The sequence below is a fragment of the Heterodontus francisci genome, chromosome 41 (assembly GCF_036365525.1).
Source record: "Heterodontus francisci isolate sHetFra1 chromosome 41, sHetFra1.hap1, whole genome shotgun sequence".
Classification (NCBI taxonomy): Eukaryota; Metazoa; Chordata; class Chondrichthyes; order Heterodontiformes; family Heterodontidae; genus Heterodontus; species Heterodontus francisci.
Genome location: NC_090411.1, coordinates 20,904,168 through 20,917,289, shown reverse-complemented (window position 1 = coordinate 20,917,289; position 13,122 = coordinate 20,904,168). Strand labels below are relative to the sequence as shown.

The window sequence follows — 13,122 nt, the reverse complement described above, 5'->3', positions numbered from 1 at the left end:
ATGGGCCGAATGGCCTCCTTCTGTGCTCTATCTTTCTGTGACTATTATTAAAGGAACTAATGTAAATACAAGTTGCGCTGATTTTAGCTGGGATCCTGATGAAGGGGCTATGAGAGGCTTCAGTGTCCATCAGCTCAACGAGGGGTTAATTAAAGCAGAGTCAGCTTGCTGGGAATTGACCGCTTGTGGAAACTGGATAAGGTTAGGATCCGGCTCAGATGTGATGCCAACCGCAGTCAATTAGCCTGTTGTCACTGTCTAGACTCGTGAAGAATAGCTTCTTGAATGAGGTTGTGGAAGGCTGCCAATGCCTGTGAAAACCAACCCAGCTTCAGTCAATACCTTCAGGGGAAGAGATGGGAGCATGAACGCAACTCGGGGGAGGAGGGAAAGGACGTCCTGTATTTTGCAAACTCAGTCGCTCGATATAACAAAGAAAGCACAGGCATTAGAGTGGCACCTCCCCCCACATCCCCCCCCCACCCCACCAGACTGGTAAAGGCTGAAAAAAAAAGAGGCGTCCAGGCGTCGTGCCTGAAACATGATTTAGCCCCTTTGCTTATGCAGATTAGGGGCCTAATGCCTGTTTGAGGCCCCCTTGGCAAAATTGGTCTGCCCTGAACTCAGCCAGCCCAGTGCCATCTGCGTTCAGGATAACGTGGTCTACGTTCGGTCCAGCCAGAGAATGGTTGGTCACCAGCAAAACTGTACAATTTTTCATTGCACTGACTCTGGAGCTTGGAGTTGCAGTAATGCTGAAAACCCTTTCCAGCTCCTGCTCATCCCCCTCCCCCACCCAACCCCTCTCCTGATCGCCCCTCCCCAACCTATCTACCAATCACCACCCCCACCCCTCTCCCAGTCATTCTGCCCACCCCCACCCCGTGACTGTGCCCTATCTCCAAATTGCCCCTCCCTCTCCCAATAACCCAGCCCTCTTGATTGCCCCTTACCCCCTCACCCAAACACACCCCTCTCTCAATCACCTCCCTCTCCCAGGATCTTTCCTCTTCACCAACGAGCTGCCTGGGGGATACCTGGTAAGCTGGCCAGTCTCATGTAAATGCGGCCCAATATGGGGTGTGCCTCGGCCCTACCCATTCCATGCCAGGGATCAGTCCTGCGCCCGGTTCGTTGGAACAGGCCAGTTTCTAGGCCATGGTCTCTATATAAAGATGAGGGGAAACTGTCAGACGCCTCAGTCGCTCACGATGGACTCTCCACCCATCTTTCATCCAGAAAGCAGTGCAGGCGCCGAGGGAGCAAAAGGGAAAATCAAATCCAGGGAAAGGACACTCTGAAGAGCGAAGTCTGACAACTGAGCTGTGCTTGCAGCCCTCCTGCGAAGTGGGTTACGTTAGGTTTGACCCGGCAGCAGTGGGGGGGTGGGGGGGTGGGGTGCGGGGGGAGGGGGGGTCGTCACACTCAGGAGCTAGTGGATGTCGCAATTGCCCAGGCCCGTCAGTTTAATGGGAGACATGGCAAAATGTCCTAATTACTGCTGCTGGCCAGTGCAGCTTAATTGATTAGTTTCCCAGTGAAAGATGGTGCATCTGTAATTAGATCCGAGCTGACACATCGGATGAGGCCTGGGTTGCAGATGTGCCTTTCTCTGTGCTGCTTGTTACAGACCTGCCTGAAGCTCTTTGTCTCTACTCGGGCCGTTATCGCTCTATAAATAAATATTCTGCAATAACTTGATATTAACTCTTCACGTTTCTAAAGATTTTTCTGCTCATATTTTGCAGCTAGTTCATTTTGGGAACTGATTTATTGTTATATAGAATTACATCAAATTTACAGGCCATTCGGCCCAACAGGCCCATGTTAGTGTTTACGCTCTGCATAAGCCTCCTCCCACCCTACTTCATCTCACCCCATCTGCATATCCTTTCTCCCTCATGTTTATCCAGCTTCCTGTTAAATGCATCTACACTATTCCACTCCCGTGGTAGCAAGATGCAAACATCTTCTCTACGTCTACCCTTATGAAATCCCTTCAGAATTTTAAAGAACTCTATTAGTCACCTCTGAGCCTTCTCTTTACAAGAGAGGGGAGTCCCAGTCTGCTCAGTCTTTCCTGTTGGTTGTAACCCCTCAGCGCTGGTATCAGCCTTATAATTCTTGGTTGCACCTTCTCCTGTGCCTCTCCATGCTCCAGCAGTCTGTACTGATCCTGCTGCCACATGCATAACAGCCAAAAACCCCGTTACACATTTCCAGAGCCACCAGTCTCCTCTGATGGAACTACATTAGTCTACAAACAGTGTGATGGGACTTCCGCCTGCCCAAAGAATGCCCTCCTGCCCCCTCAGCCGACAGTCTAGCCTGACATTCCAGTGCAGTACTCAGGGAGTGCTGCACTGTTGGAGGTACCGCCTTGCAGATGAGATGTTAAACCGAGGCCCTAGCTGCCTTCTCAGGTAAAGATCCCATGGCCACTATGCCAAAGAATAGCAGGGGATTTATCCCTGGTGTCCTGGCCAATATGTATTTTTATTATTCATTCATGGGATGTGGGCGTTACTGACCAGGCCACCATTTATTGCCCATCCCTAATTGCCCTTGAGAAGGTGGTGGTGAGCTGCCTTCTTGAACTGCTGTAGTCCATGTGGTGTAGGTACGCCCACACTGCTGTTAGGAAGGGAGTTCCAGGATTTTGACCCAGCGACAGTGAAGGAACGGCGATATAGTTCCAAGTCAGGATGGTATGTGACTTGGAGGGGAACTTGCAAGTGGTGGTGTTCCCATGCATTTGCTGCCCTTGTCCTTCTAGTTGGTAGAGCTCGCGGGTTTGGAAGGTGCTGTTTAAGGAGCCTTGGTGCATTGCTGCAGTGCATCTTGTAGATGGTACACACTGCTGCCACTGTGCGTCGGTGGTGGAGGGAGTGAATGTTTGTGGATGGGATACCAATCAAGCAGGCTGCTTTGTCCTGAATGGTGTCGAGCTTCTTGAGTGTTGTTGAAGCTGCACCCATCCAGGCAAGTGGAGAGTATTCCATCACACTCCTGACTTGTGCCTTGTCGATGGAGGACAGGCTTTGGGGAGTCGGGAGATGAGTTACTTGCCTCCAGGATGTTGATAGTGGGGGATTCAGCGATGGCAATGCTGTTGAATGTCAAGGGGAGATGGTTAGATTCTCTCTTGTTGGAGATGATCATTGCCTGGCACTTGTGTGGCCCAAATGTTACTTGCCACTTATCAGCCCAATCCTGGATATTGTCCAGATCTTGCTGCAATTCTACAAGGACTGCTTCAGTATCTGAGGAGTCACGAATGGTGCTGAACATTGTGCATTCATCAGCGAACATCCCCACTTCTGACCTAATGATTGAAGGAAGGGCATTGATGAAGCAGCTGAAGATAGTTGGGCCTAGGACACTACGCTGAGGAACTCCTGCAGTGATGTCTTGGAACTCAGAAGATTGACCTCCAACAACCACAACCATCTCCCTTTGTGCTAGGTATGACTCCAACCAGCGGATAGCTTTCCCCCTGATTCCCATTGACTTCACTTTTGCTAGGACTCCTTGATGCCATACTCGGTCAAATGCTGCCTTGATGTCAAGGGCAGTCACTCTCACCTCACCTCTTGAGTTCAGCCCTTTTGTCCATGTTCGAACCAAGACTGTAATGAGGTCAGGAGCTGAGTGGCCCTGGTGGAACCCAAACTGAGCCTCACTGAACAGGTTATTGGTAAGCTAGTGCTACTTGATGGCACTGTTGATGACATCTTCCATCACTTTACTGATGATTGAGAATTGGCTGATGGGGCAGTAATTGGCCAGGTTGGACTTGTTCTGCTTTTTGTGTACAGGACATGCCTGGGCAATTTTCCACATTGCCAGGTAGATGCTAATGTTGTAGCTGTACTGGAACAGCTTGGCTAGGGATGTGGCAAGTTCTGGAGCACAGGTCTTCAGTACTATTGCCGGAATATTGTCAGGGCCCATAGCCTTTGTAGTATCCAGTGCCTTCAGTCGTTTCTTGATATCACGCGGAGTGAATGGAATTGGCTGAAGTCTGGCATCTGTGATGCTGGGGACTTCAGGAGGAGGCTGAGATGGATCATCAACTCGGCACTTCTGGCTGAAGATTGTTGCAAATGCTTCTGCCTTATCTTTCAGGCATCCCTCAGTCAACATCACACAAACAGATTATCTGATCAGTATCACATTGCTGATTGTGGGAGCTTGCTGTGCACAACTTGGCTGACACGTTTCCTACGTTACAACGGTGACTACTGTTACGACCAGGTGAGAAAGAGGTCTAGGGTTCCCTTTCAGCCTTCACCTGGTCTTACAGTAACAGGGTTTAATTTTAAACACACCGTGTTTTCAGCTCCCCCTTGGTGAATCCTTGTTCACTGCACAACCAGCACAACAGGTTTCAAGAAGAAAAATGAAATTTTATTAAACTTAATCCTAAACTCTAATTCGGTTAACGCCTACGGATACACGACACGCATTACACTAGCATGCATACGCAATACACACATGCAAATAGAGACAGAAAAGAGCAGAAGAAAAATAAAGTGGAAACATTTGAGGCAGTATCTGAAGAGTTTTTGTTACGGTTCTTTGAGCTCACTGTAGAGTCCTTGATTGTAGGTAGATCTTGCTTTTCATTGGGGCCCAGTATTCTTCTTAAACCTGGTTCGCTGTAGGAGACTTTTCTCTCTTGGGGTTCATGTGTCTTCATTGGGTTCAGAGGCTTGTGAGAAAGAGATGGGAGCAGACAGGAGCGATCTTCTCAGTCCAGGAGCAAACAGACTTTCTGCCTTCAAACTCTCTGTGGCCAGTTCAAAAGAAAACCCTGGAACAGCCAGGTAGTCATGTGACCAGCTGGTCTAACCAGTCCTGGCCCTTGTGGATTGTATCTTCCTTAGCAGGTCCTGGAATGCGCTTCCTCACCTTCGATGTCTGTTAGTATGTAAATGTTTTTTTTCCCAGCCACGGCTGATCTGTTTAACAAGTCATTTCCTCACTCCGACAGCAGTTAAAAATCACTGACCTGAAACGTTAACTCCGCTTCTCTCTCCACAGATGCTACCAGACCTGCTGAGTATTTCCAGCATTTCTTGTTTTTATTTCAGATTTCCAATATCTGCAGTATTTTGCTTTTTTTTAAGTTAAAAATCAAGGTTCATGACAAAATTGATGTGCCTCATTCTTGGCAGGTGGGGGCCTAGCATGACACTACCCTTCAAAAGTACTTCATTGGTTGTAAAGTGCTTTGGGACATCCTGTGGTCATGAAAGATGCTATATAAATGCAAGTCTTTCTTTATCATTTTTCTTCCTGGGTCACTTGCAGCAGGGACCTGAGGATTAATCTTGTAATTTGGAGAACTCCCCTGCTCTTCTTTGAAAAAGTCCCATGGGATCTTTCACTACCACCTGAGTCTTAACATCCACCTAATGTCTTATCCAAAGACAGCACCTCTAACAGTGCAGCCCTCCCTCAGTACTGCACTGGGAGTGTCCGCCTCAGTTTTGTGTGAAACTCCTGAAGGGGGATTTGAACCCACAACCGTCTGATTTAGAGGAAAGAATACTACCAACTGAGCCACAGTTAATGCATGATTGGGATTGCTGCTGGTCATGAAAGGCACTATATAAATGCAAGTCATTTTTTAAATTCCTGGAGACTCTAGGACAATCTTGGACATTTTTTTTTCAATTGTGAGCAAGGCCATATTTACTGTCCATCTTTAGTTACTATAGTGATTGTTTCTATGACCAATCAGCTTGCTAGACCCACTTCAGAGGTGACTGTCAACTGCACAGGGAGTGAGTCGCGTGACGGACAGGCCAGGGAAGGGGGAGTTGGGGACGTTCCCTTCCCTGAAGAACATCAGGGGAACCAGTTGAGTTTTTTTACAATCTGGCGCCTTTCATAGTCAGTTTTGTTTGGGGCCACAAATTACTGGATTTCACTGACTTCCATCTCACAATTTTGTCCATTCATGAGGGCAAAGGAACACGCAGCCAAATCAGGTTCTATTCTCACACAACATCCACACACAGTTTGCAGTAGATAACAACCTGAGGGAGGAGCTCGGCTGATTTTGTCTTTACTAGCCCAGGGATGGGAAGGCCAACAATTGAGGCCCTTACTCTCCAGGCTAGGATCAGCTAACTCCGCAGGTTCCAGGAATTGAAGCGGGGGTGGGGGGGGGGGGGGGTGGTGGCTTTTGATCTGTATGGCTTTGTGACACTGTGGGGAGGAGCTCAGGTTATTGTTCCAGCCCATTGCCCCGCCAACTCTCCACGACTAGATCATTGACTCATTTATTGGCCTCATATGGAGCCAGCGTGAATAGGCCCGAAACCTGTGATTGCTTCATTCAGTGCTCTGTATTGTTTTCCTCCGCAGATCAGCCTCACTTGAATAATGCGGCTGTTACGTTGCCAAATATCTCCCAGATGGGAATGCCTCATCCCCACAACAATATCCTCCAGCGGATGGCCTCTGCCCCTGCACCAGGCCAGGAGTATAGTAAATACGCGACACTGAAGGCAGTGGGTAAGTAGTGATTGAGCAGCAACATCTATCAACCCATCTATAACCACTGTCCAAACTCAAACTCCCACACTCAGGGATCCGTCTTGGTGTCCACTGGTCTACAGGGACACAGGAACAGGAGGAGGCCATTCAGCCCCTCGAGCCTGTTCCAACGTCTAATTCGATCTGGACCTCAAGTCCATTTACCCGCTTTTGCTCCATGTCCCCTGATACCCTGACCCAATTAAAAGTCTGTCGATCTCAGTCTTGAACTCTCCAGTTGACCCCAGCATCCACAGCCTGTTGTGGGGAGCGAATTCCAGATTGCCACCACCCTGCTTCCTGGCATCATCCCCTGAACTGCCTAGCTCTAATTTTAATCTCCTGCCTCTTCGTTCTGGACACCACCCCCCCCCCCCCCCCCCCCACCACAACATCGGAGGAAATAGCTTCTCTATATTTACTCTGTCAACTCTTTTCCCACCATTTTAATCAATTGTATTACCCCTCAGCCATCTAAGGTCAAGGGAATACAAGCTTAGTCTATACAGCCTGGCCTCATAATTTAACCCGTTAAGTCCCAGTATCATTTTAGTAAATTTGCACCGCCCCCCATAAGGCAAATATGTCCCTCCAGTGCCCAATAAGGAATGCAGCAGTCCAGATGAGGTCTGAATAGACAGATTTTCTTTCACAGTAAACTTAATGTTAACCCCTCACAGTCAACGTTGGGATCCTTCCTCCTGCCAGTCGTCCTCTTCTGAATGTGCTGAATTTTCCTGAAGTACAGTTCAACAGGCTGCCTTTCTCCCCGTGTCAGCCTAGACTGTGTGTTTCAGCGTGCTATTTGACTGTGGTGTGCGTCACTCTCGCCTCTGTGTCAGAAGGTTTCGAGTTCCAGTCCCACTCCAGGACTTCAGCACTGAAGTCAAGACTGACACTCCAGTGCTGCACTGTTGGAGGCGCCGTCTTCCAGATGAGATGTTAAACCAAGGCCCCATCTGCCCTCTCAGGCGGGCGTAAAAGATCCCATGGTACTATCTTGATGAAGAGCAGGAGAGTGCTCCCTATTGTCTGAGCCAATATTTGTCCCTCAATCAACATCACAAAGACAGATTATCTAGTAATTATCACATTGCTGTTTGTGGGAGCTTTCTGTACATAAATTGGTAGCTGTGTTTCCTGCATTGCAACAGTGACTTCAAAAGTGCTTCATTGGCTGTAAAGTGCTTTGAGACATCTGTGAAAGGCGCTATATAAATGCAAGTCTTTTTATCAAAGCTGAGCCAGATCTGATTCCCCTGTGACTCCAGGACATGATTTTGGGTTTTGGGTCGGGACCCGATGTCGTGATTAAATGGGGAATCCCAATCCCGCACTGCGTGCACAACAGTCACCCGGCAATGGTTATACCTGAAATGGCCAATTAGTGGCCAGAAAGCATGCTCGCTGTCCAATTAAGAATGGCGGGCGGGCTCTCGCAGCTGGAGAGCCAATAGGAGGCCCTCCAGTCCGGAAGGCGCTGCAGCCGGCCGTTTTAGGTAAAAGAGGGGAGGGGGGGGGGAGGGGCTCCATCTTGAAGTGCTCGCTCAGCACTTTTAAAACTTTTCAATTGAAAAATGGCCACAGCCACCAGTGTGGGCGGGGAACTCCTCCACAGGGGCGGCCACAGCTGTGCCCAGGCAGTGGGAGAGGACCTCAAAGCCCGCCTGGTACGCTGGCCCCACGGTCTGCCGCTAGGAGGCCGCCTCCAGGAAGCTGGCCTATTCCCCATGCCGCTGTGTGCCTCTGTTAATTGGCCTTAAACTTACATTAATTGTTTACCCACCTCTTGCAGATGGGTAGCCCTTCTGCCCTCGACCCCGCCTCCGGGGAAAATGGCCCGGGAGAAGATGGTGCTGGCAAATGTGAAATTTCACTCCCGCCCATCCCCGTACTCGCCCCAATTCTTCCCCAGCAGAGGGCCCCAGAAACCTCGGGCAGAATTTTACCTTGGGCCCAGCACGGTAACGCAACAACTAAACTGAGCACAGGCAAGAGAACGAGCCAGAGGCCTCCCAGCTCCATATCACACTGACTGAAGCTGTCATCCAACAGGCCATTGGAGGAGCTCATCATTAGGCAGAACAAGATTGCGGGGAGGGGTGATAGTGTAGTGGGTCGTGTTACAGAGTGAGTATTCTGAGCAGCCGGGACTGAGAATCAGAGTTCCAACCCTGCCACTGGCCGTTTGAAAACTTGAATTCAGATCATAACATCTAGAAATAAAATACTGGCATTGGTTAAAGGTGATGATGAAGAGCTAGCACAGATATGATGGCCCAAATGGCCTCCTCCTGTGCTTTATGTCGGATTGTTGTTAAAAAAAAACCCAACTGGTTCACTAACTGCTACCTTTAGGGAAGGATACCTCATACATCTCTGAGTCTGGCCTATATGTGATTCCTGTCCCATACCAACATGGTTCACTCTGATTTGTCCTTGTAAGCCCCCTCAGTTGTATTAACAACTGTTACAGAGCATTTGGACTGCAGCGGTTGAGAAAGGCAACTCACCACCTTCTCAGGGCCATGAGAGCCAGCATTACCAGTGACGCCCACATCCTGGGAATGATTTTGTTTGTTGAAGTGAATTGCTGCAGCAATGTGATTATCCTCGCTCGGGATTGACTCAGAAACCAGAACCTTCACCTCCTTGGGGACTTCTAAGGCGGTGAATTATGGCCTTCTGAAATCAAACGGTTACCATAGAAACTCCTGGGATGTGGCACTCCATCAAACCACTTGTCCTGTCAATGGAGGCTCCTGCCAGTGATTCGAGCAGCCGGGTTTCAAGCAGGCTTCCTGCACGACTTGATCAAACCAGGGCATCAGAAAGTGGGACAATTCTCATGAAAGGATGGACCCATCACAAAATTTACCAATTCATGCTGAGGTGTTGATTGGGAATTTTGAACATTGAAGGGCTCCCAGGAATAGGAACTTAAGTCAGTCAACAGGCCAGTGGTGAATTTAAACATGGTTCCAGGGTCAATGAACTGGGTGGTGTATGCTCAGGACAGAGTTCTTTCAAATGTGGTCCTGGGCTGCCATCATGTGAGGGTTTCTACCCTCACTGCATGTCCTATAGGTCAGCAACTGATAAATAGAGTTAGGAGGTTCTGTCCCTGGCCCCTCCTATTTCTCATCCAGCTTTAACCTCACCAACACCTCTCTCAACTCCTTCACTGTTGCCAAATTATCGGACTGCTTGTCTGACATCCAGTACTGTATGAGCAGAAATTTCCTCCAATTAAATACTGCGAGGACCGACGCCTGTTAACTGCCACTTAAGGGCCTCCTCCCGCTGCCGTTGGTATTTTATCGGCGGTTCAGGCCCTCCAGGAGGCCGCCCAGTAAAACCTGGTGGCCTCCTTGCGGGCTGGGGGCTGGCCCTACTGATCGGGCACCCTGTGCCCCACGGAGGGCCCCCCCCCCAACAATGGGCCAACTGCCCCCACTACTGTCGGATCTGCTGATTGGCCGGAAGCTCTTGGAGGCGGAACTTCCTGCCTCAGCGCGGCGGAAGACCCACCCAAGGCCAATTAAGGGCCTGGGGAGTCTAAAATATTGGTGTGGATCCCCAGGCCCGGTGGAGCAGGGCTTGCCCCTGACATTTTAACCAGTGGCTGGGGCCTCCCACTCAACATAAAATTCCAGCCCCTACCTTTGCAATCTCCTCCAGGGTCACAACCCTCCGGGACAAATGCACTCATCCAATTCTGGTCTCTTGAGCATCCCCGATTTTAATTGCTCCACCGCAGGTGGCCGTGCCTTCAGTTGCCTCGGCCCTAAGCTCTGGAATTCGCTCCCTAGAGCACTCCGACTCGCCACCTCGCTTTCTTCCTTTCCGGCGCCCCTTAAAACCAAGCTTTTGGCCATCTTCCCTAATATTGCCTTACGTGGCTTGGCGTCTAATTTTGTTTTATAACCCTGCTGTGAAGTGCCTTGGGATGTTTTATTATGTTGAAGGCGCTTTTTTTTTGCCAGATTGATTGATAACACGCACTTGCAAGTGTGGCTGTGAATTATAACTTCCATTTTCTGACTCCACAACAAGGCCAGAGTCGCTGCTGAGTAACTAGGATAAAGCCGTCAAAAACTGAACTGTGGGACATGACGCAGCGCCGTTTTATTTAAAGGAAACGCAGATTGAGTTGCTAAACTGTTAACCTGACCCCTCCTGGTCCATTCGGTGCAAGGTCGCCAATTCTGGTTGGAGGTATTCCTGGAGGTTTTATCACATGAGTTCCTGCCTCCAATCAGTCGCCCAACATGGCCATCCTCGCAGTGGACAATGAACAGACTCTTTAATACTTGATGCTTTAATGATCATGTCTGTCTGTCATGTATATGTATGAGTGTGGCTGCATGTTTGTGTCTCATGCCTATCCACGTTCATACAGGTACCATGTATACAAGAACAAACACAAAGATGTATAAGCACATATGAACACACATGCATATACATGTATACACAAACTATTTCTGAATCTTCCTTTCTCTTACAGCAGAAACAACTCCTGATGACTTTTACTCAAAGAGATACCCGGTGATGGATCTGCCTCCGTCTGGGACAGCATTCTCAGCAGGGAGCCACCATCAGAAGGACAGGCAGCTGGGGGATGCCTGCAGTTTCCTGACAGCCACACCGGGACAGAAAGCTAAAGTCAGCAAGGCAAACACGCACCCCCTGTTTAACTCCAGCTACAAGGGATGGGACCACAGCCAGCCTGTGGGGCGGAGGCACATGTACGCCAACAAGAGGCAGTACAGCATTGAGCACTTGCCAGAGATCTTCAGCCCGCCACTGCACTACAAGCAACCGCAGCGACACCTGTCCACAAATAGCAAGACAGAGGTCACCGTGTAATGGGCCCAAGTGAGAAGTCATTTGTTGTACTAAAGGCCACAACAAAAAGGAAAGGAAGGGGGAAGCGATACAGCTGGGGCCAAAACTCATTGCATGCCATCGAGCCCCGAGCTACCACATCACTAGGCGGCCGAACACAGGGCAGCCGTTGGAAGCCTGGCTGGGAGTTGGTTTGCAAACCGAGTGGAGATCTCACCCTGTGAGACAAGATGTTGCAATCTTCACAGGGTGAGAATGGGCTGAAATGGCCCTTGTGAAGATCATTTGCAAATCCCGTGAGCTGAAGGGCTCAGGGTCTGCATATATATATCCATATAGTCCTGTGGCAGAGGTTGAAGCAGGTATTTATTGGACTATGACACTGGCCCTCCGGTTAGCCTGACTGCTTACCCGTAGCTAATTGGATCTCATTTCCTGTCTGAGGAGCACATGGCTGCCAGCATCACGAGCCCAATGTTCCTGGGGTCCTTTACACTCAGCTCCGCCACCCATATCATTCCAGCACCTATCACTCCCTTTTTCTATTTTGTTTAAACATCTTTTTCTTAGCTTCAGAACAATACAAGTTTAAACAATAAAAGAACAAATGTAAATAGTGGTTAGAATGTGGAACTCACTACCACCAGGAGTGGTTGTGGCAAATACCATAGATGCATTTAAGCTGAATTCAGAGAAGCATTCCAGGGAGAAAGGATTAGAAGGATATACTAATAGGATGAGATGAAGTAAGGTGGGAGGAGCATAAACACTGGCATGGACCAGTTGGGCCGAATGGCCTAATTCTGTGCTGTAAATTCTATGTAATATTATACTCCTCAAATCCAGGAATTATCAAAGCTCCATTCTTCCCCATTCTCCACCTATATCCTTGCTTCTGCTGCTGAAACCCTAATCTATGTCATCATCACTTCAAGGGTTGATTTCTTAAATGTTCTCTGTGCCGACCTCTCCTCTTCGATGAACTAATCCAACATTCCTGAGTTTGTGTCTTTTCCCGTACAAAGGCCTCCACAAGCATCTTTTTTTTCCTGATCAGCTTCTCTTGCTCCCTGTTGCCCAGAAAGTGGACGTAAAGGTCCAAATCTTCATCTTCAAATCCTTTCGTCACCTATTGATCCTATCCTTGCCCCAACCTGCTCCTCTGACCTAGGATTGCTGCTTTCTCTGAGGTCTCTGCACACATTAGTGGCCAAAGTTGTCCCTTGGAATTCCTTCCCAAAATTACTTCAGGTACGAATTGGAGCAACACCCACCTCGCCAACTTGTACAGAGCCCAGAGACTCACCTTGTACAGAGCCCGGGGGCTCACCTTGTACAGAGCCCAGAGACTCTCACCTTGTACAGAGCCCAGATACTCTCACCTTGTACAGAGCCCGGGGGCTCACCTTGTACAGAGCCCAGAGACTCTCACCTTGTACAGAGCCCAGAGACTCTCACCTTGTACAGAGCCCGGGGGCTCACCTTGTACAGAGCCTGGGGGCTCACCTTGTACAGAGCCCGGGCGCTCACCTTGTACAGAGCCCAGAGACTATCACCTTGTACAGAGCCCAGAGTCTCACCATGTACAGAGCCCAGAGACTCTCACCTTGTACAGAGCCAAGAGACATTCACCTTGTACAGAACCCAGAGACTCACCTTGTACAGAGCCCAGACACTCTCACCTTGTACAGAGCCCAGAGACACTCACCTTGTACAGAGCCCAGA

General features: G+C 49.2%; 1 protein-coding gene across 1 annotated transcript in view; it reads left to right on the top strand.

Annotated features, from left to right (window-relative positions):
• The window catches only part of LOC137353543 (protein shisa-9-like), a 105,212-nt gene extending 92,450 nt beyond the window's left edge, over positions 1 to 12,762 (top strand). Inside the window, exons 3-4 of the mRNA XM_068019910.1 lie at positions 6,379 to 6,528; positions 11,057 to 12,762. Of these exons, the coding sequence (XP_067876011.1) occupies positions 6,379 to 6,528; positions 11,057 to 11,418 (512 nt within the window). The 3' untranslated portion in view covers positions 11,419 to 12,762. The remainder of the gene's footprint in view (positions 1 to 6,378; positions 6,529 to 11,056) is intronic.
• The last annotated feature ends 360 nt before the right edge of the window (positions 12,763 to 13,122 follow it).